Raw genomic sequence first — 24270 nt, 5'->3', positions numbered from 1 at the left:
CCTTTATTAGATACTCCAAGTGAAAATCTTTTATTCCCTTCACTTCTTGTTCATTTAACATATGGACTTGGAGAATTTAAATCCATTACCACTATATACTATTCCTCCTGTCCAATTTTCTTCCATCACACTCTTTTCCATTCACATAGCAACTTCCACTAGTTAGAAAATTCTTTCTACTCAGCACTGGTTGTTACAGGGGTATGTATTCCTTTCCTCAATCTTTCCTCACATCGCCATATAACTCTTTGTCAATCTTGAGTTGCCTTTAGTCTCTCTCTAATAATTTTAATATTTCCAGAATAACCTGTACTGACTTAAGACCAATTAATTTCCTTTCCTAAACCCAATATGTATTGATGCATCATACAGAATACACCAGTTAAGAGTAACTCTTATCCACTGGTTCCCATAGTTGGATTCCCAACTCTCTTTCAAACTATTCCAAAACGAAGCGTGAAGACGTTAAACATCACTTCTCTCTATGACATCTAATGTCCCAACTCTTAACATATCCTGTACTCAAGATCAAACCCAAACTTCCAAAACCCATTTCCAAAAATAATCTATGTTCGTTGAGAGAGTTTAGGAATTTAATTCAGTTTAAATCATAATACGGTTTAAATAGATTTACAGACCAACATTAAGGATTATTTTGAACAAAACATCCCATGACATGTAACTCACAAGTTCTAGCTATTCTGGAATACTCTCAAATACATGCACAAACAATACAACAGATGTTTAACAACACTAGTGGCGTTTGACGGCTCAGCAAGCACCAGGAACTCGTCGCTACCTGGAGATGGGGAAAAACATAAAACATGGAAAGCATGAACTAAAGCCCAGTGAGTAGTAGTTTAATGTAAACATAAGTTATCACTTTCTAAATCATTAATAAAGTTTATCAAATCATTCAGTAAACCATTGAACAAAGTATAAAAGATTCAACAGCATCTCAAACACGTGCTGGTAAAAAAAAGTGGCATGATTAACTCTCATAAGCACATTATAAAGCATTTAGTCGTTATCAGAAAACCACACCAACTCTGTACCCAAATACTCGTTTACAATGACGGGTTACTCTAGACAAAGAATGCCCCCCGCGGTGTAAACCAAATCACAAGGTCATACGTGCACGTAGAGCTACCTCAAGTTTAAGCATAAATACACACCACAGGCCCAGGTTATTCTAGACTTCCCGGTATACTCTGGTCACATTTGACCCCAGTGGTAGCCCCCTGATAACCTGGGTGGCGCTACAGGCACAGGTTCCTCTGAACTTCCCGGTATACTCTTGCCACATCTGACCCCGGTAGCCCCTTGATCGCCTGAACGATGCTACTGAAACACATTCAAGTAGCACGGGAAAATAACCATCTCTCACGTACAAGAATTAGTCATTTGAAACCACTTTCACAAACATTCAACATTTTTAAATTCAACATCAAGAGGTTTTCATATAAAACCATACAAGTCACAATTGTATAAACTTTGGTTCCAAACTACATTGTCATAAAACAGGTTCATATAAACCAATGAGAGTTTAGAAATCATGATTTAAATATTTTTGAAATATTTGTCAAGTAAAACAGATCATGCCATCGCATTTCATAAATCATAACATACTATAATATATAATTAGTTTCTATATCAAAACATTCGAAAGTAAACCACTCACAACTAATCGGCTCCTCCTCATAATTTCGGTTTCTCCATCTCCCGTTTATCCTGAAATTATATTGATAATCTTCTAGTTATCCTCAACGTAACCATAATCCAATTATTTGAAAATTAATCTTCAAGTATAACCAATTTCACTTAAACTTTTTCCAAATTCTTAATTTGATTCAAGGTAAAGTTTGATTTGTAATTTGGTCATTCAATTGCTCTAAAATTAGCTCTAGGCCTTAAAATTAATCTTCAATAAGAACTAATTCTATTCCAATTTTCCTCAATTTTTCTCATTAATCCTAATTAGGGTTTACTTCAAATTAACCCCTTAATCAACTTCATAGTTGACTTAAGATCCCAATTTCTTCAAATTCAAGGTTTAAGGCATCATAAAAATAACAATTAGATCCCTAATTATGCTTGAGAACATCTTAATTAACCTAAAATTGAGCTTTTAATGACGGACAATAGATGACAAACATAAGTCAAACAGGAAAGTCAACTCTTTCTTCAACCTCCAGCTCAGAAATTTCCAGATTTAGCCTCTGTTTTTCCGGTGAGCGTTTCATACTTAAATTCATCATTTTCCACCCATTTAAATCTTAATTAGCATATACAAACCTTTTACCGATCCTCTTAATTAACTTACCTCAAGGTTTAGACGTCCGAATTGCCCTAGAACTCCCGGAATCGACCAAACTCTCCACGGTACCCCTGTTTTTCCGGTGAGAAAAAGAGAATATTCAAAACTTAAAATCTGAAACTCCAGCCAATAAAAATCAAATAAAAGACCATAGATGTCTATAAGGACCTTATAAGTAACTTACCTTTAAATTTGGAGCTTCGAATTAGCCTCTAACTCCACGAATTTGCTAAAAATCCGAGCATCCTCTGTTTTCCCGTAGTGCCACTGTTTTTCTTCGTTTTCCTTACTTCTTCAGCCAAATTTCTTCAAATCAAACCTCCCAAGAGCTTCTTCTTTACTTCCTCTTTAAGTTTCTTTGATTTTTTCCCAATTTGCCTTCACAAGAACGACCCTAATTCGGTTTTCCTCTTCTTCAGTCGGCCAAACTCAACAAATTCATAATTCCCTTTCTCTCTTCGTTTTTCAGCTTCAATTTCTAGTTTAACATGTGCCCAGATGATTAATCCTTAACCTCAAAGCCATCCAATGAGAAATTTCAATAGAAAGCACCTCAATTTTTCCAAAATATCTCAAATTCTCTTTTTTCCCCTTCCTCTCGATTTTCCTATTAATTCACTAATTTCTAGTTAAAATTAGCTATGACGTCCTTTAAGAAAAATGTTAATAAACCTTTTAGCTTACTAACCTCAAAATTTCAGCTTCAAATTCGATTTCTACAACTCGGAAACTTCAAAACACTGAACCTTACTCAGACTGTCCGAAATTCAATCTTAGTTCGATTTTTCCCTTAGTTTTCCTTTGATTTTCAGCTAGCTTTTCCCAATAAGTCTTAAACAAACCAAATTTACTTTTAAAACTCGTAAATTACCAAAATTTCACCACATTTCAAGATGTTGACTTTTTTTTACTTTGACTTTGACCATTTGACCATTTGACTTTTACTATGGACTTTGACCTATCCCCGGCATGTCAAATTCATCATCGAATTTACTTTACATGCTTAACTAGGTTCATTACCTCAAATTATTCCTCCAATCCTTATTTCCTCTTCCTAATGAAACAAACGTCAATCCAAATATTTTTATTTTTAATTATAAATCTTAACAGGAGATCCACATCAACCTTTATCTCAAGTCTCCGAGTTCAATCTCAACTATGTGCTTCCTAATATCCCAAGAAAAAGTATAAGAAGAGAGGGCTTACAAGTTACTATCCGTTTTTGAGAATTTTATCCTCGAAATTCAGGTAAGGTCGTCAGATGAATAGTTGTAGGGGGAGGGGGACGGGGACGGGGTGGGGATACTCTCCCCGTCCTCGATTATAATCCCTAGTTTGACTGGGTCCCTGCGGGAATTCTTGCCAATCTGAAGGTCATCTTCATAATTTTGGATGTCCTCCTAAAACATGAGTTTTCCAGATTCTCGAGTTAAGGGCATCCTCATTTTACTTTTTTACCCATCATACATACATACATACATACTTATATAACTAAAATAAATATTGTCAACAATATATATCACTTTTTTGGGGTTATATCGTAGTTCTTATTATTCTTTTAGCAAGAGATTAAATTTAAATTTAAATTAATATTTATTTTTTATTAAAAAAAACTTAAATTGTGATATATTATTTTGTTGAGAAAAAAAAAATATAAATGGTATTAATTTAAAAATAAATTCAAACCGATAAAAACAAATATGTTATATGAATTCAACTTATATTAAATTAATTAGAAATTAATAAAGTCGTAAGGGCATTTTGGAAACATTGTGTAAATTCAAAGTATTCTTTAGTAAAAATCCTACGAAACAAACATAATTATAAAAATATTCCCAAATATTTGTAAAAGTATCCATACAAAACAAATATGGTTATCTAAAGATGTCGGACATCTATATTTTCGTATATCTATGATTTTGGGTATCTAAATTCTGATTATCTGCCTTTCAAAAAACAAATGCCCCTAATACTAACAAGAAAAAGAAATTGAGTGTCTCAACGAGAAAATACAAAATATTTGGTCTATTTTTGTCTATTTGGTCATCGCATTTTAAAAAATGTATTAATGTATATTTTTGGTTAAATTAAATTTTCTCTCATAATTTAAAGAAAGTTAGAATTTATTGCTTATGAACGGTCCGTAAAGGAGCTATATAAATATAAATATAATTCTCATAAATATTTTTCTGGAGTTGAACAATTTTCCTTAAAAGAACTATGTACTAAGCTTTTAATCCAACCAAATATATAGTTGGGATAAAAAAAGCAAAAAGAAAAAGATCACGTGATGTGTTTGATTTAAAAGTGAACATATTATACAAATGAAGCTTGTGTGTATATTTATTACCTCTTACCAAAAAGAAGAAAAAAAAAAAAAGAGATTAAATTACCATGGTTGAACTTTCGTATAATTATCAATTTAGCCTTTGAACTTTGATTTATAATGATCTAGCTTCTATACGTTTAATTTTCTAACAATTTGTATCGATGTGTTCCTTATCATAAAAAACTCCATCAAAATTAAATGTCGATTTTTATCATCTTAACGATTTAGACGGTATAGTTTATAAACATAGATCTTTAGTTAGTTTATTGATCTATTTATGTAAGAAATTTTATTAAATCTAAAATAATTTTTACTTTAAATACTAAATTGTAACGACCCAAATTTCTATTATGTTTCTAGGACGCTACTAGGTGCATGCATAGGTTTGACGATGAAATTCTTATAGTAAAATTTAATAAAAGAATTAAAACTTTTATTTCATTAGATAAACTTAAATAATACATAAATCCTGAAACACATCGTTTGGGGTACCCTTGACCCAAATTTTTTTTAAAAAATATCAATTAAAAAAATTAACAACTGAAATAAAAGAATATCCATATATATTTTTTTATAAAAAAAATGCTAGACTCCTAAGTCAAACACTGTCAAATAAAACCTAAGTGCGGAAACGACAACATGTCCAGGCCGAGGTCACGGATCCCTCTTGTCATTCGTCGGTCTATCTCTACCTTTTACCTGAAAACATGAAAAGGAAATGATGAGTATATAAGTATACTCAGTAAGCGACCCACTATTAGGCCCACTCAGTGATCTATTAGCTTTCCCATCGGGACTCGAGTGCACATTAGCATTATAGGCATAAGCATAAGCATAAGGGGCGAATCCGATGTTGGAATATACCATCGTGCAATGGAAGTGACCAGAATCCATAAGCACTCTAATTCATTAATTTTGGCAGAAATGAAAGCATGCTCAACTTCCTTAAAGCTTAAATTCCAACTGCAAATCTCCTCTGAATCTTGTTGTAGACCACTCCAAGATCTTCCCTACTATCATCTTGGTGCTTTAGATTGAGTAGTGAGACTCAAAGTAAGTCTGAATTAAGGGAATTTAGAGACAGACTCACTGCAACAATCCAAATGAAGAACATCTTTCTTCTCACGATTTTTTTCAGAAAAAATTGATCGGTTGCCTTACTTCAAAACACTCCAATCTCTTCAATATATTACAGACACTCATGCAAATAGATTAGCTGCATGAGATGCAGCTCATGCTTGGAGTAAATGAAGCTTGAGAAGTGGGTTGTTAGTGAGCTACTTGATGAAGACAATGGAAAATGCTTAATTCCATTATGTGTATTTTCATCTTTTTCAATTTCTCAAATATTGATTTCATAAATAAATTCTTTTAATAAATTTGAAAATATTATTAATTTTACAAAATTAATTTTCTTAATAAAATTAACAAATAATTATTTAAACAATCTAAATAATTCTAATTAATTTAATATCAAATATTAAATTAATTTTACACAATTTCATCTTCAAATATTTAAATCATAGTAAAATATTATTTCTCCAATTTCATTTAATTCTAATTTGAACGTTTCAAATTAACTTATCACGCTACTCTAGAGCTAATCCATTTACGAGTTAGTAGGGGGACCTCGCGAACCTACGGATCATGGGCTCCAACAATCTGAGATTAATCGGCTAAACTCATTAGACCGATCTAACCCCCATTCGTTAACTAATGGGTGATTCCATGAAGTCTATAGCTAAACTCCCTATAGATATATTTTGTCCACTCGATATAACCATGATTAATAAGTTAACCCTTCATAAGTTGTTTGTAATAACGGCTAGGTCGAATATCTGTTTTACCCCTGAAATTACCTCTTGATCCAATCAAAAAATAAAATCCCTCTCAGGTCAATGAGAGGGTGAGGCCTCTTGTTCAAGACCCAGAATCAACACTTAAAGGGAACAACTTCTCTACTAACCCTAATCGGGTAGGAGTGAATTTCATCTTGCACCCTATGTCCCTAGCTATTCATCCGATCTTATCCCTAAAATGGGAGGCTTATTGAGTAGAGAAATTGGTCTACTCTCACCGTTTACAGATCATAGGATAATCCCGAACAAGCAGGAGTTCATAGTTAGTTCAGGATTAAGGTTAAGTTACCTAGGTCATCGCTTTGAAATAGTCAGTCTTAAACAGTAAGCAACGTTATAAAGTAAGAGTGACTGGTTTCGTGGTCCGATCTTGCACAAAACTCTTTTGTACAGGACACCCCCACTCTTCATGTCCCAACATGAACGAATTAGGATCACTTCGTTTGTAGCACTTTACAACTTCTTGTAACAACTACAGAGTAGGCCGCATCCAATAGTGTCACAAGAATAAGGCACCCAACCTTATTCATATACTATAGATCATTTTAACTATTTACTCGAACCTGATCTACTTGTATGTCTCCACATAAAGTTCAAGTACTCATATAATAGTCAAGGGACTTAAATTTATTGGATTTCTTAAAAACAATATATTCAATAACATCTTATTGAATTTTCAGAATAAGTTCTATTGTTTACAAACCACGAGTTTTATGACATAAAACTCAACACCCGGAGGCACGCTTTCATGAGTAGTGACCCCAGATGGCACAATCATAAACATAAGTGGTGAACCTAAGGGAACACCGTACTTAGGCATAAGGTGTGGCCCGAAGGCTCACAACATGTGATGTGCATGTGGGAAGATCCCACTCAAATTCAATTTCCAATTTTTTTGTATTTTTAAATTCAAATTTTAATTAATACAAAAAATTAACTAAAATTTGATTTAATTAATTCATTATTAATTAAATTTAAAACATCAAAATTCAATTTCTCAAATTGAATTGAAATTGAAAATTAATTTGATTTTTAATTAATTAAATAATAATTTAATATCAAAATATTAAATTAATCACACATCTAATTTTAAACATGAATCCTATTTATGTAATTAATATATAAATCAATATTTAAATATTATAAACTCTCTAATTTTTGTTTAATTTCGATAAATTAATCGTTTAATTGTATAAAATATAATTACACAAATCCTAATTTGAATTTGAACTTATTCGAATTTAAACCCTAATTTCAATTTGAAATTCAATTTGAATACTTCAAATTGATATCATTCCAAATTCATTCAATTTATTAATTCAAGGTATTCATGTTTTACGAGCTAGTAGAGGAACCTTATGGACTTACAGATCATGAGCTTCAACGATTTAAGATTAATTGGCTAAAACTCTTTAGACCATATTAATCAGTAGTCGTTAACTATCAAGTCACACCACTATAGCTCGATAGTTGCACTCTTCTCACTGTAGATATATTTGTATCCACTTGATTTAACCATAATCATTAAGTCGACCCTCCACAGGTTGTTCGTAATAACGGCTGGGTCAATATGTTATTTTACCCCCGATATTACATCTTGCTCCTTAAGTTCCACTGATCCTCTAATGAACAATTGGTTTGTGATCCAATCACTAAACTAGATCCTTCTCGGGCTAATGAGAGGGTGGGGCCCTTTGTTCAAGACCTGGATTCAATACTTAAGAGAACAACCTTTCTCCTATCCCTAAATCGAGTAGGCGTGAATTCCTTCTTGCATTCTATATCCCCAGCTATCTACATGGTCTTACCCCTAAAATGGGAGACTTATTGAGCCGACGCTGTTGAGCCAACCCTCACCTAAGCAAATCTAAGAATAATCTCGAATAAACAAGAGTTCATAGTTAGCTCAGGATTAAGATCGAGTTACCTAGGTTATCTAAGCAAAATAGTTAGTCTTAAACAGTAAACAACGTTATAAAGTAAGAGTGACTTATTTCTTGGCCCGATCTTACGCAAATTTATTACATAGGATGCTCCTACTCCTCATATCTATATATAAACGAATCAGGATCACTTCGTTTGTAGTACCTTACAACAAATTGTAACAACTACAGAGTGGGCCGCATCTGATAATGTAACGACCCGACTCCCTAGGACTCGAGTTAGGCCGTTACTATACACATGCATGCATAGAATTTAAAATGATACATTTTCATAGCGAAATAAATGTTAAATAAATAAAGTTAAATAAAAGATTTTCATTAAAACTAAATAAAAGCCAAATAATAGGGTACCCATAAATCATAATTAGAAATTTAACGAGTCTAGAAAAATGTAAAAGTTTGGAAACGAACACTAATCAGTAAGTTTAAACATGAAGACTGAAAGTGGAAAAACATGAAAAAAAATCTAAACATCATGAGCAGAAGCATAAAACTGGTCCCAGTGGCTCGATCACAGATTCCGCTTGTCATTTGTCGGCACGTCTCTACTCTTACATGAAACATAAACATGAGAAAGGGTGAGTATAAAATATTCAGTAAGTAACCCCACTACCGAGGTCAGGCTAAACATTTATGTCCAATAAATGTAACATGAACTGAAACTCTCTACTAGTGGGACCTGAAGATTTCCTTTACATGACTCATTCTTTTTTTTCTCCTCTTTCCCCTAGAGTGCACCTCTTACGTATTCCCCAGGTCCTCTCTATGATTGTAGGGACGTATACCTCTTTCATACATATGGTTATGCATACACCTCTTTCGTATACACATAACCTACTGAATGTGTACCTCTTACGTACACATGGTTATGCATACACCTCTTTTGTATACACATAACCCACTTAATGTGTACCTCTTTCATACACATGGTTATGTATGCACCTCTTTCGTATACACATAACCCACTGAGTGTGTACCTCTTTCGTACACCTCAGATCCTCTCTATGAATGTAAGGATGCATACCTCTTTCGTACTCATGGTTATATATACACCTCTTTCGTATACACATAACTCACTTAATGTTTACCTCTTTCGTACACATGGTTATGTATGCACCTCTTTCGTATACACATAACCCATTAAGTGTGTACCTCTTTCGTATACATGATTATGTATACACCGCTTTTGTATACACATAACTTACTGAGTGTGTACCTCTTTCGTACAACCCAGATCCTTTCTATGAATGTAGGGATGCATACCTCTTTCATACACATGGTTATGTATACACCTTTTTCGTATACGTATAACCCACTGTATGCACCTCTTACGTACACCCCAATACCCTTTAGATATGTATCACTTTCATACACACCAACCATAGTACATCTCTTTCATGTACTAACGCCCTCAGGCATGCATCACTTTCATTTGGTCACATAGTTTGGAAAGGAAAGGAGATTGCATCTAACTTCATATTACATATAACATTCACTTAATCCTGAGTCCTCTAAAATTTCCTCATCAAACTCATGTTAATTAACCTCAACATACATATTTAATCTAGTTTTAAATGGATCAACTGTAGCACATCACTCTCATGCACTAAATCATGTAAACAATCACACGTTCGGAATTTCATAATACATCATATAGCATACATACTTTCATAATAAATCACATAAATATGTACATCAACAAATGCTCCAACTTTCGCCTATCTTTAAGACATTCCAGTAGTAGTGTTGCTTAGCTCATAATTTAGGGTCATGCTCAATCGTTTTTTTAATATGTCTCATAAAATTCTAAATCATGCTCATACATTAACATGCTTTAGACATATTATCACATGCTCATATATATTTTCTAAACAGTCCATTCAATCTCAGAATAATCAAAATTATCCTTATAAACAGTCTTAAAATCCTCAAAATAAATCTTAAATTTATGGCTCAACACAAACGCGGTTCCAATAGTAAGATTACTTACCTTGATATTAGGTTGAACCAAAAAGCAATTGATTCTTTGTGAAATTATTGAATCCTTAATCAAGCCTAAGGTGTGGTTCAATTCGAATTCACCTTCCAAACCTCCAATTTTAAGTCCAAATAATTAACAAACCAAACTCTTCTTCATCTTGAATGAAATTCTTGAATCAACCCCCCCAAAACTCGCTAAAACAAACTCCAACTTCACTGAAAACACCTCCATACCTTCAAAAACCAAATCGATAGATCCGGTGACGACAAAAGTGGACGACACTTGAGTAGTGACCAAACGGAGGACGTGAAGAAGAAACTGACGTGGCAACTTTGGGCAACGTCGGACGACTAGGTGTGTTTGGCTAAAGACTGACGATAGATGGTTGCAAGGGGGAGAGAGAGAGCCGTTGTGGATGGCAACTGGAGACAAATAGTAAGACCCCCAGACGGTGGACGTGCGACTTAGAGAGGTGATGTGGAGTTGCGTGAAACGGAGAAAAACTGGGATGGGGACTTTGCTTGCTAGGGTTTAGAGAGAGAGTTGGGTGGTTGGGGGTCTGCATGAGCTTCTAAATAAAAGAAAATAAAACCTAGCTTTCTTTTATTTTCTTTATATGTAGACTCACAGTAATGGTAAATTCTTCAATTAAATCTTCTCATGTTACTTCAAATTTCAATTTTTTTATAAACTTAATAAAAAATTCTAATTTTTTTTTTCCTTTTTAAATCTCCACTACACAAATATATAAATAATATATATATCTAAAATATATTCTTCCCTTTCCTTTTCTTAAATTCCAAAACCTATATATTCTTTTTCCTTTCCTTAATAAATATATCACATCAAACTAAATCTTTCGCCTCTTCTCCAATTAATTAAATAAACCTCAAAATAAATCCTCCAATTTTAAATCACTACTTTCCAAAAATCATAAATCCCAAAATTAAATTCCAACATTCCAAATTAACTTAAACTCAAATTTACAAATCTTTTTAGATACTTGATTTAATAACTTCCAAATAAACCGATTATCTTCTCCTAATTCTTTATTTAAATTTTGGATCCAAATTCTAAAATTAAAGGGGTAAAACTTTAAAACCACAATTTCCCATTTTTCCTTTCAAATTCCACAAAAACTCAAAATTTATTATCCAAATAATTCAATTATCCCTTCCAATTAATTTAAATTCTACTCAAAGAATCCACATTAACCAATAAAACTTCTTCAACTATAACAATTTGATTCCAAATCCCATATATTAGGGAAACTAAAACTCAATAATTTGCAATAACAAACTTAAAACTTCCTACAGCTCGGGATGTTACAGATAGTGTTACCAAAATAAGGCATCCAATCTTATTCGTATCCTATAGATCATTTTGACTATTTACTCGAACTTGATCCATCTTTATGTCTCCACATAAAGCTCAAGTATTCATATAATAGTTATGAATCTTAGTTTATTGGATTTAGACTTTATAAGTGCAGTTTATAGATTCAATAACAACTTTATTAAAGTAATGTTGAATAACATCTTAAATGACAATAGAATACATTTAACTTTACAAACTGCGAGTTTTAGGACATAAAACCCAACAATACTCCCACTTGGACTAAAACTCCAGTGGATAAATATATACAAATATATAATGTTGAGTATAATGAGAGAATAAAAACAAAAGTATAAATACAATAAACTAAAGCATCATACCCATAAATTCTCCCACTTGCCTTAGTTATAAGTATCTTGTAGACCTAGTTCTACTAGGTGACCTTCAAACATCTAGTCCTACTAGTTATTACTTAAGGCATGATTCACTTGTATATCTCATATACATGCTTAAGTTTACATAAAATAATCACAGATCTTTGTTTATTGGATATGAGTAAATGCAAATAAAATAACTTTTATTTTATTAATAACAATGTGTATAAAGTTCACAAACTACGAGACTCTGGGAGAATTAGGACACCAATCCCAACAATGAGAACCTTTTAAAACTTTTTCGGGCTGTACAAGCTTAACTAGCAAGTCTCTAGGCTCACTCATGCATGAATAGATCAAGAAACATGTGCTTCATTGATTGATTGTAATTGATTTTCGTTCTTGATTACAAATTTCATTTGATTTGACTGTTGAGACTGAAGTAACAACATTGTGAATTAAGTTAGCATGTCTTTGATTATTTTATATTCTATTTTGTGTGTTTCTACCTTGCTCGGAGCGAGCAAGAATTAAGTTGGGGGTGTTTGTTAGCTCTAAAAAAGAGCTATTATTCCTAGCTTAATTCGGGGTCGTTATTGGATTTTATGTGTTTATTTTCATATATTGTAGGTATCGAGCAACCAAGAGGTAGAATTAAGGATTTGAAGCTAATCGGGGTTAATTTGGAGCAATTTGGAGTTAATTTGAGCATCCGGGCTTCAAAGGAGTTAAAAAGACCAAAATGCCCCTGACCAGTGTTGCAACGCTCAAATTATAAGAAGCCCCAATGCTTGTCTGACACTACAAGGTAGTAGCCTTGTTGCAGGGGAGCGTTGCACCGCTCCGAGTTTGGCACAACGCCAACAACATTGCGATGTTGCGATTTTTCCTATAAATACTCCTCTTCAGCCTTAGGTCAAAACATGCCGAATTTAGGAGGTCAAATTGATGAAGGTCGAAGTAAAACTTCACCATTCTTCCTTTTTCTTCAATTTTCAGTATCTTTAGGTTAGTTTTTATTTTATTTTCGGATTATGGACGTGTACTGGAGCATATCTCGTTGGTTTGTTTATGAATCGATGAGGTAATCTTTCATTTAGTTCTTGGATCAAACGTTCATTGTATTTTGCTGAGTTTTCTATCCAATTTTGTGCTTAAATTCAGAATTATGTTTTTCTTAAATCTTTTTTAATGTAGACTTGCTTTTATGTGTTGGATTGACGCCCCTATCATGATTGCATGTCTTCGCTAGTTAAATTCAAGTTCTTAAGTATCCGTGTAATCATCCATGCTTTGAATTTACCCTTGTAGCACAGATTATATGAGCATGCTTAGGTTTATAGGCTGGTCTTGAATCTTTGCATCACACATTTAATCCAGATTTAAAGAATAAATTGATTATTTGAACATGGCTGTCCGGACATTTAATCAACATAGTTGAATCCTGAATCTTAATGCATGTGTTTCTAGTCTTTATGGCCGCTGAGGACCCAATTGCATCTAGGAACATGTAGGTTGGTTAAGGCACGACTTTCCAGCCTTAATTACGAATTAGGACGCTCGATTGGTTCAGATTAATTGATTTTCAAGCTTGTAGAGATTAGTTAATTCGCACCGATTGGGTATCTATGCATGCATAATTCGAATATATGATATGTTGGCTTAAAACAATGATTTAAATTACATTAAATGACTACTTGATTTGAGAACCACACAAATCTATTACCATTTCATATATCCATTGCACTTTACTTTATCTTGCATGTTTTCAATTTAAAACCAAAAATCAAACCCCCGTTTTTACTATTTTTCCACGGTCAAATCTAACCCAAATGAAATTAATTCTTTGCTTTTCTATGGTTCGACCCTGCACTTATCATTGTTGCTACGTTTTAGTAGTAATAGGAGTAGTTCGGTGATAATATAAATTTTCTTTTGACCAGATTTGAAGCTTATTAACGATGTAGATTTCGGGCCCTGTCAATCAAGCATGCAAAATAATATTTAATTTTTAATTATAATAAAGTGAAAAAAAAAACAATATGCCTTTATGACCTACCTTGAACGGGGGAAACGACATGAGCTCGTGCTGATAATGTGTAAGAAAATTGAGGAGCCCAACAAAGCACAACAAGAACACGAATATGGAGAAAATATAATATAATAATAAAATATATAAACAAATAAAATAACTAAAATTAAAAATTAAAAATTCTCCAAAATTCTCTACAAAATTTTCCAATCTTTTTGGATTTCTCACCAATGTGTGTATTTACAAAATCCACTTAGAGCCATTATTTATTGGCAATTTGACAAATAAGGGTGGAATGACTTTGGCACTAATGTTGTGTATTTATAAAACAAACGGTCAACATGACACATAGGGTGTTGGAAGACACATGGACTATTAGGACACTGAGCATAGACATCTAAATTACACATATTTTAGAATAGGTTTAAATACTACTTTGGTTCTTGTAATGTTGATCTCTATTTATTTTGATCCCTCTACTTTCAAAATGTTCATTTTGGTCCCTATACTTTCAATTTTGGTTTATTTTGGTCCCTATATTTTCAAAATATTTAGTTTGGTCATTATGCTTTCAACCTTGGTTTATTTTGATCCTAAACTTATAAAGAATGATTATTTTTATCCTTTAAAGTGAAAATGAAGTGACTAAAATGACAATTTTTTAAAAGTATATGGACCAAAGGAACAAAAATTAAAAGTACGATAACTAAAATGAATATTTTTAAAGTATATGAACTAAAATGAACCAAAATTAAAATTATAGAGATCAAAATGAATAATTTAAAACTATAAGGATCCAAATAAATCAAAACAAAAAATATAAGGACTACAAAAAGTATTAAAACGTTTAGAATATTTACAATAACCTCTTATTTTTTCTATCTTTAGAATGCTACATTTTGACCAAAAAGAATATTAAAAACCTAGCGTGTGTAATACACGCTCCGAGAAAGAGCGTAGACAAAGCAGGTGTAGTTTCACTCTACTTCGTGGTCTTCGCTCTGGCAATTAATTAGAGCCAAAAACATGAACTTGTTCTTTAGAAAATCGAATTGGAAAGCCCCCTTTCTCTAGAATCTTCTTCGACCTTTGAAAATACGACCGAAATTCATCGACCCACTAAGCAAAAGGGCGTATTTGACTAACAGTAAGTTCTTTGATCCCTATCTGCAACTTCAATTTTTCTTCTTTTTCATTTTTCTTCTGTGTAATTTGTCTCTCTTTTTATGTGTATCTTGTTTGATTGCTAAGAAAATCTGATGGAAAGGAAGATTACATTTGAATCAATTTATGTTGTTCAATTTGGTAGTTTTGTTATATACCGAGTTCAGTGTGAAAATTTTCTACCACTTGATCAGCTCAACAAAAATTTTCAATTGTTTGATTTGGACCTCATGGGCTATGCTATGCAATTCACTTATGAGCTTGACTTCTTGGGGGGACTTCATCTTCACTTAATTAGATTTTAATCTACTTTTTGTTGGTTAATTTTAATTTCCCTTATCAACTGGCTTCAATGCAGACATTTTGGAGGGTGTTCTGGGTTATCAGGTGAAGAAATGGAAGAAGAGAAGGAGCAACAGAGCCACAATCTTGGTTATTTCTTTAACTTTCCTTTTTCTCTGTATATGATTGAATGTTTTGTGTATGACATTTAAACCTCTCAACTGAATGACTAATTAAGTTGGAATAAGAAAAGTTTGTGAAGTTGATAGTTATAAGATTCTGATATGAAGGACTTACAAGGACAAGTAGTATATGACTGCTGTAAGGTTGCTTTTTCTGGTGAAGCAAACATGGTTGGTTCCCATTGATAAAATTCTAACCTGATGAGCTTGGGCATTAATGTTTATGTATTTAAAATTTTCCAACCATGATTATTAGGATAATTTCTGACCAATTCATACAATACTATGTCCGAACATTCTCGATTCGACTTTCAGTGCATTTCATTTTGACCATGGGATCCATCATTTCCCTCCCATTACGTTTTGATTTCATTTATACCAGAATTCGAAAGATTGTTGCACTTCCTTTTGTATCAATATATGTAATGCCAAAACATCGTCATTATTTGTTTGACCATGTATGGAGTGTGAGACTCACCCATTTTCCTCCCTTCCATCATCTCCTTCCAATATCATAGTGTGAGTACTGGATTCTTCACATTTCTCCCATCTTTTTCCACTCTTCCATTTTTCCATAAATGGATAAATTAAGTTAATCTTGGTTTGTCAAAATAAGTGGAGCAAATTATGCCATTTTCTTATTCTTGGTTTCAAAAGGGTTTTTTTTGAAAGCTGATTGCTAAGTATCATTTAAAACATCCCCTCAGTGTTTTTCTTGTTCTTGATGAAATTTATGATTTATAATGGGTGGCGTTTCTTTAAATTGGTGCTTCACACTTCACATCATTCTGAACATATATTACATGTACAAGCAATCAATTTCTCAATTTGAGAACATCTAATATGTCAATATGATGGAGAAGGTAAAAAATTTCTTCAAGGAATCTGAATAGTATGATTGGTTCATGTCAAGGAAATGCAATTGACATAAGTGAACCTACTAATCACCTGTTTGCCATGCAGGTCAAGATAATGAAAATGAAATAGTTGCTGAAGGTGCATCCGTTGTGCATGGGGAATCTCCAAACGATGACAATGGCCCCCCAAAAGTTGATTCTGAAGTGGAAGTTCTTCAGGAGAAAGTCACAAAACAGATTATGAAGGAAGGTCATGGTCAGATACCGTCTAAATACTCAACGTGCTTTTGTAAGTAACCATATACGCTTATGCCTAAATTTGTTTATCTTACCAGTACCTTGATGATGTTATCACAGTATTTCATGTGTGTGAGACATAGTTTCATGATATTTTCAAGTTAAAAGTTATTAGTATTCTCACTTACCATGAAGTTGACTCTTGTAGCTTCATTAATCAAACTTTAGAATTATATAATAAGGTTAAGTGATGAAAACTGATGGTTTAAAGATTTTCATATGCATAGATTTTCATATGCATCTGATGAACTGCTTGTTCTGATGTAAGTATTTTAAAGCTCAACCCAAGATTTGAATATAATGCATAGAAAAGCCAACATTCTTCATTGGAATTATACTGTTTATACTCATTACTGGCTTATGAAACTCTTGGATTAATATGGATGTTATAGTATTTTGCTCAAGCCACTATTTTATTGTATTACAAGTATAGATCTTTGACATCTCTGCTCTCCTTAAAAGCTTTTATTATTATTATTTTATAACGTCGCTTTGAATATTTTTCCCATTGGCCATTGATGTAACGGATATGGATATATGAGTGACTTGATATATGTGTCAGTGCATTATCGGGCATGGACTGAAAGCACTCGGCACAAATTTGAGGACACATGGAATGAACAACGACCCCTTGAACTTGTATTAGGGAAAGGTATTTATTTATTTAGGCCTCTAATTATTGAGCATCAAACATACGTATGTTTTTCTCATATCCTCCTAATATTTCTGTAACAGAAAAGAAAGAAATGACTGGCTTGAGTATCGGTGTTGCCAGTATGAAATCTGGTGAGCGAGCACTATTGCACGTGGGATGGGAATTAGCATATGGAAAGGAAGGAAGTTTTTCCTTCCCAAACGTTCCACCGATGGCAGATGTATTATATGAAGTCGAGCTCATTGGGTTTGACGAGACCAAAGAAGTAAGATTCTGTTGTAGTTTCCAGTTTTTGCTATCTTCAATCTCATTGGCCCACTCTGCAACTGTTCTGAAATTTACATTCTCCTATGTTTTTCTCAGGGAAAAGCTCGAAGCGACATGACTGTCGAAGAAAGAATTGGTGCAGCGGATCGCAGAAAGATGGATGGCAATGTTTTATTCAAGGAGGAAAAACTGGAAGAGGCCATGCAACAGTATGAAATGGTTACATACTTCTCTTTTTTCACATTTGTTATTTTAATTTCAAGTCTCATACATTTCAGAAGATAATTTTCATCTTCTTGACAAGTTTTCTAATGGTTTCTTTATAGGCCATAGCATATATGGGTGATGATTTCATGTTCCAGTTGTTTGGGAAATACCGTGATATGGCTTTGGCTGTTAAGAACCCATGTCACCTCAACATGTCAGCTTGTTTCATTAAGCTTAAGCGCTATGAGGAAGCCATCGCTCAATGTAGCATGGTAAGATACGATGCGTTGTAGGTGAAGAGAAATTGTTTCTCATGTTCTATGAAACTTCTTCAAAGATAGCTCAAGTAAGCGGTCATGATTCGTAATGCCTTTGAGGAATTTAATATTGCATCAGATTTTCAGCCATCAAATGTTGTAAGATCAGAATATGGTGGACAGAGGTTAGAGGACTTTTTAGTAATAGAGTAGACACATCGTAGAGATAGAGCTGACGATAGCTCGATCAAATTTGACAGATTCTCTCCATCTGTGTCATGCACATGCTTGTGCGAATTACATGTTTTCTTCTCCAATATTAAAACTATGTCGGTATACATAGCTCACGATTTGTATAAGCTCGACTCTATAAAGCTTGGAATCTAGAAACCTCGAGATTGAATTATGCTAAGAAACAGGTTTATAAGGTTTATATAAGCTTGAATTTGTGTAACACTGTATGATTGGTAACAGTTAGCAAAGTTTGAGTTCGTGGAATATTGAAGTACTAAAAGTTCCAATCGATTTGATGTCTAACAGGTGTTGGCAGAGGATGAAAACAATGTCAAGGCCTTGTTCAGACGGGGTAAGGCTAGAGCAGAACTCGGGCAAACTGACGCAGCTCGGGAAGACTTACTAAAAGCACGCAAATATGCACCTGAAGACAAGGCAATCGCAAGGGAGCTAAAATCGCTTGCTGAACATGACAAGGCTGTTTATCAAAAGCAAAAGGAGATCTACAAAGGAATTTTTGGTCCCAGACCTGAGCCAAAACCGAAGCATGGCGTAATTGTGACTCAGCTAATCCTTATCTGGCAATGGTTGATATCGCTTTTCTACCGTCTCTTCAAGCGCAAAAAACACCATGGTGACTAGTTACAACTTTTTGAAGAACTGGGTTGAGAACTGCAGATGATATTAGATTAGGAAACTGAACCCTGAGCTAATTCTTTCTGTTTATCTTCTAGTCTTGAATTTTCACCTCAGGGTCAAACATTAGTTGTTAACACAAAGGTTTTCAATGGCTGAGTTGAACATTTGGAATAATGCATTCACTTCCCTCTTCTTAACAAATATATCTAAATGCAAATGAATCAATAGATTCCTAACAAATTATCTGGATATAAGATATCAATTACTATCTTAAAGACAATGGTAGATGATTCAAATGTTGGTTTGAACTTTTACGACTTTATATCAAATGCATCTATATAAATTAACAAAATAAGTAGTCAAATTACATTTCTATTCCAAGAAAGAGTAAACTTTCAACATGCACAAATTTCAATCCCCTTTGAAATACATCATCTCCTACCACAGTTGTTTTGGCATTGACATCCAAAGAAAATAAGCGCAAACAATCTTCTGAGATATATATACATAAACAGCAAATGAAAGGCTCATCAATGTCACATCCTTCCAGTCCCCCTTTCTCTGAGGACTTAATTTCTCCTTCAATTCAATTCCCATCTTCTCGAATCTTTGGAAAAACCCAGGAACCGTCTGTTTTCTTTCTTGGCCTTTCTTCTTCGTTTTTTCTTCTGAAGAATCTGAAGGATCTTGGTTATGGCGGCAGAGGAGGGCGATCGATCTGGGGCTGATGCTTCTATTTCCAAACTGCACGGCGGCGCTTCCGCTTTGGCGGTGGAAGAAATGGCGGTGGCCGGCGGAGAGGGCTGCCATGGAAACGGCAGGAGGAATGGGCTGGGACTTGAAAGAGAATGGGGTTGGGACTGGGGAGATATTTTTGGGGGGATGGATTTAATTTAATAAATGGGAATTTTATAATAAATTGGAAAAAGGAATGGATAATTTTTGTTATGTGTAGACAAAAATAAGTTGGGAATTAGCAACTTTTCAAGTAAGTTACTTATGAGGATCTTTCAATGGTTTCTTGGACTCATCTTTTACAAGTAGGAATATCTAAAGAAAGTGTATTATCAATTGAAATTCAAGTGGATAAGGACATCTATTACTAATATAAAGACCGATGTTCGATTTGTATGTAACAGTTGATTAGTATCTATTATATTTTAGAAGATTTTTTTCTATCCGTTATACCCTTGGTATAATAGTAATTACAGTCAGGTCATCTCTTATATATAAAGAGAGTTGAAGTTTTTTTTTTTTTTTTTTTTTTTTTTTTTTTTTTTTTTTTTTTTTTTTTTGTTACAAATGAATATATGTTTTAGATTTTCTCATTTTCCATCCTTTGTTTTAACATATTTTAGTTGCATTGATGATTTTACGATTTTTAATTCCTAGATAAACATAAGATTCTAATTTTGCAAATATCACTTAGATTTACTTGTAAATACAATTAATAACTTTTAAATTTAAAGTTTTTCTTCTATATTTTAGCTGCTTTTAATGAATTTTAAACAAAAGATGACATTTAGATGATTATTTTTTAATAAATTATTTACACTTACTTGTAAATATATTTAATGATTTTTAAAATGGAAAAGTTATTTTCTATATTTTAGTTGCATTACATGATTTTTTCAACATTTTTTAATTTTAGTTTTCCAACCTTCAACAAAATCCCTAAAATATTAGTGGGGAATCATGAATTTGCTGGGATTGGTGTTCTAATTCTCTCGGAGTCTCGTAGTTTATAAACAGTTTTGTACACATTGTTATTAATAAAATAAAAGTTATTTTATTTGTATTTACTCATATCCAATAAACAAATATCCGTGGTTATTTTATGTAAACTTAAGCATGTATATGGGATATACAAGTGAATCATGCCTTAAGTAATAACCTAAAAGGTTTGTAGTATAAGGATAAACGAAGGATACCTTATCCGGGTGACACTACGGATATGACACGTTTTGTAGAGGTTTACAAGTGTTGTGAATTGCTACAGATGGTCTAATCCTGACCATTCATGTGGAGACATGCGAGCAGGGGTGTCCTATACAAAGAGTTTGTATAAGATTGGACCACGAGATGATTAGTCTCTTTATATAACGCCGTTGATAATTGAGACTTACATCTCACTAACACGACCATAGGTGACATGACCTTAATCCTGAGTGTTTTAGAAACTCCTACCTATGAGGGCGGTCCTTTGATTAGTATGGGTGACAGTGGCCAGATTGCCAACTCAACAAGCCTACCTTTTTGGGATTTGGGGAACTGAGAACTCAGTTACACAAGATGGAATTCACTCCTTCCCCGAAGCAGGGGTAAGTATGGGTGAGAGTGACCAGATTACCAACTCAACAAGCCTACCTTTTTTAGGATTTGGGGAGCTGGGAACTCAGTTACACAAGATGGAATTCACTCATTCCCCGAAGCAGAGGTAAGTAGATAGATTGCTCCCTTAAGGGTTGATTTCGGATCTTGAACATAGTGGCCACATACTCTCTTTGGAAGAGAGGGTCCAGTCATAGTAGGACTATGACTTATTGTTCATTAGAGGAATCAATGCTACTTAAGGAGTTAGATGTAATTACAGGGCAAAATGGTAAATTGGTCCAACTATACTTACGAGCGATCTGTGAAGGGTTATCGCACTATTGATTGGTTGATATGAACACCGAAATATATCTATAGTGAGAAAAGTGCAGCTGTCGGTCTTTAGTGAATTTTTCGGCAGTTAACGGATAGTGGATCCCGTGACTAAAGAGTTTAGTCAGTTACTCACGTATCGTTGGAGTTTCAAGCTATAAGTCCATAAGATCCCCTTGGTAGCTGAATGGGTTCAAGTTGAGAATCAATTCTTGGGGTTAGTTTGAAGTGTTCAGATTAACAAGAGAAAATTAAATTATATATGATACAATTGGTGTAATGTATGAGATATATCAAGTGGAGGAATTAATGTAAATATGATTTACATTAAATACCATGGTTTGTATATTTCATGAGATGAAATATTAAAACTATAGGTTATAAATATAATACAATAATTTGGTTATCATATTTATTTATAATATATTAATTATATGATAATTAAATCTTTTTCTCTAATAACCGATTAATTGAGAGGTTATTGGTGGTTTTATGGTAACCGTGAGATAAAAAGGAAAATTGTTTTCCTAAATTTAAAAAGTTGCCTCATTCAGAAAATTCTCATGGAGACAAGCTATCAAGTGAAAGAGTTTCACTAAGCGATAGCTGTTCAGAGACTAAACGATCGTGTAGAGTTAACTACACGATAGTCATTCAGCTGATCGTAGCTAAACGATCGAGTGGCTAAGTCTATACGATATACTGCCATTTATTAAACAATTAAGCACATTGTTTATACGATAGACAATGTCTTATCTCTCACTTGCTCGATCGTATACCTCCAGTCTCTTCCTCAAGCCAAGATCATACAGAGCCCACAACTTTTTTATTCTCATACCGAGAATACCAAGGTAACCATTGTGGTGGTGTCCTCACTCAATTCGTGGATCGAGTTAAACTCGATTGAGTTCGAGGAACTGTTGGTCGTTCGTGGTCGTGTTGTTAGAGTTTCTATTCGTTGCGTTCATGTTGCTGTGGATGCATCTTGGACACTTGTAGATTGATCGAAGGATTCGTGAAGAATGGTTCTTCAAAGGTATGCATCCTCTATCCCTTGTATCATCATTTAGCATGCTGTAATTTCTTGTTGTGCATGACCTGTTAGTTTCCATTTTAGAATGTAATTGTTAGTGTTCAATTCGAATGGAATTTGGAACAATCCCTTCCGTTGCTCATGGAAATCCTCATGCTTGATTTCCTTTAGAATTTAAATGAGAAAAAAGTTTTTATCATCAAACCCCAATCTTTAGAAATTAAAGTTCATCCAAAATTTAAGTCACAACTTCTAAGTCATTGATAAACCATCAAACTATCAAGAAGAAAAACATATACTTCCATTTTATGATTCTAGTTGAAGATGTAGATGATGATAAAGATAGACTTTAGGTAGGATGTAGACTAAGAAGAGACGTAGACAAAGATTGTCGAAGGAAGGGAGATATACATGAAGAAGAAGACATTCAATGTTTTTTTTCCAATAAATTTGTCTTAAATAATGAAATATTTTTAAAAATATTCATTTAGGGTGTGTTTGGTGTGTGATAAAAGTAGAGAATTAAGTTGAGTTGAGTTGGTAATTATTATCTGGAGAGTTAAATTATTTGGGGAGTTAAATTGTCTGTGTTTGTTTGCAGAGTTGAGTTGAGTTGATAATTATTGTTTGTGTTTGTTGTGTAGGGTTGAGTTGAGTTGAGTTGGGGATCTGATGCAGTTTTTTGTGAATGAGATTAGTTCTATTTTTTTCTGTTTGTTTTTTATTTCATTCTTTTATTTTTTTAGTTTTATGCTTTGCTATTGCTAATTAATTTTCAAATATACACGTATTTTCTCAAATCATTTATAGCATAAACTGGACAATCTCAATTTGTAGAACATAATAGATTATTTTTCATATATTCTTTTCAAAAACTGTAATAATTCTAATTCTCTTTAATCGATAAAACATACCAACAAAATATATTTCATATTGCTACTCAATTAATTGATATATTGTATATTGTATGTATATATATTGAAGGTAATTATCCTAATTACTAATTGGTATATTGTATGTATATATATTAAATCTTGCTAACTTAACTTTATTATTTCACATATCATACAGTTTATTTTTATATAATATAGATAGTATATTTGGAATTGAAATTGAACATAAGATAATTACCTTTCATTTGATTATGATGATGAGAATGTGATATAGTACAGTAATAATTTTCATACGATCACAAAAATAATATGAACCAACCGAACATGTGGCCGTTTCCAAAAAAAATTCACAAAATATATGTTCTTTTCGATACTTATAATATCCGTGTCATAATACAAACACAAAAATTACATGTCATGACGTATGCAAAAGTTATCATTCTTTTCGACATGACAGTCCATTGTCCATTTGCTGTTATCTAAAAGA

General features: G+C 33.2%; 1 protein-coding gene and 1 long non-coding RNA gene across 3 annotated transcripts; one reads left to right on the top strand and one right to left on the bottom strand.

Moving 5' to 3' along the window:
- Positions 1 to 398: 398 nt before the first annotated feature.
- Positions 399 to 3098, bottom strand: LOC120091995 (uncharacterized). Of its 2 annotated transcripts, none has more exons than XR_016524630.1 (4): positions 2502 to 3098; positions 2324 to 2388; positions 1682 to 1731; positions 399 to 1344 (listed from the first exon to the last, which is right to left on the bottom strand). It is a non-coding gene; the product is annotated as an uncharacterized LOC120091995 (long non-coding RNA). The 2 variants fall into 2 exon arrangements; XR_005485879.2 differs by having other exon boundaries at positions 399 to 799; positions 2502 to 3095.
- Positions 3099 to 15159: 12061 nt separating this feature from the next.
- On the top strand, positions 15160 to 19385 carry TWD1 (FKBP-type peptidyl-prolyl cis-trans isomerase family protein). The gene is made up of 8 exons (XM_039049444.2): positions 15160 to 15317; positions 15693 to 15766; positions 16762 to 16944; positions 17515 to 17604; positions 17688 to 17872; positions 17971 to 18093; positions 18201 to 18353; positions 18879 to 19385. Exons 2-8 carry the CDS (start codon positions 15730 to 15732, stop codon positions 19212 to 19214), a joined length of 1107 nt encoding a protein of 368 aa, XP_038905372.2. The 5' UTR covers positions 15160 to 15317; positions 15693 to 15729; the 3' UTR covers positions 19215 to 19385.
- Positions 19386 to 24270: the final 4885 nt, after the last annotated feature.

The sequence above is a fragment of the Benincasa hispida genome, chromosome 11, assembly GCF_027475165.1.
Source record: "Benincasa hispida cultivar pf3 chromosome 11, pf3_genome.v1.1, whole genome shotgun sequence".
In the NCBI taxonomy this organism is placed as follows: domain Eukaryota; kingdom Viridiplantae; phylum Streptophyta; class Magnoliopsida; order Cucurbitales; family Cucurbitaceae; genus Benincasa; species Benincasa hispida.
This window is presented reverse-complemented; position numbering and strand designations above follow the sequence as displayed.

Excerpts from the sequence above, each read along its gene's own strand:
- TWD1 (XM_039049444.2), top strand. The coding sequence starts at position 15,730 with ATGGAAGAAGAGAAGGAGCAACAGAGCCACAATCTTG. Across the intron at positions 17,605-17,687 it reads TGAACTTGTATTAGGGAAAG|AAAAGAAAGAAATGACTGGC; the intron begins GTATTTATTTAT and ends TTTCTGTAACAG. Across the intron at positions 18,354-18,878 it reads CCATCGCTCAATGTAGCATG|GTGTTGGCAGAGGATGAAAA; the intron begins GTAAGATACGAT and ends GATGTCTAACAG.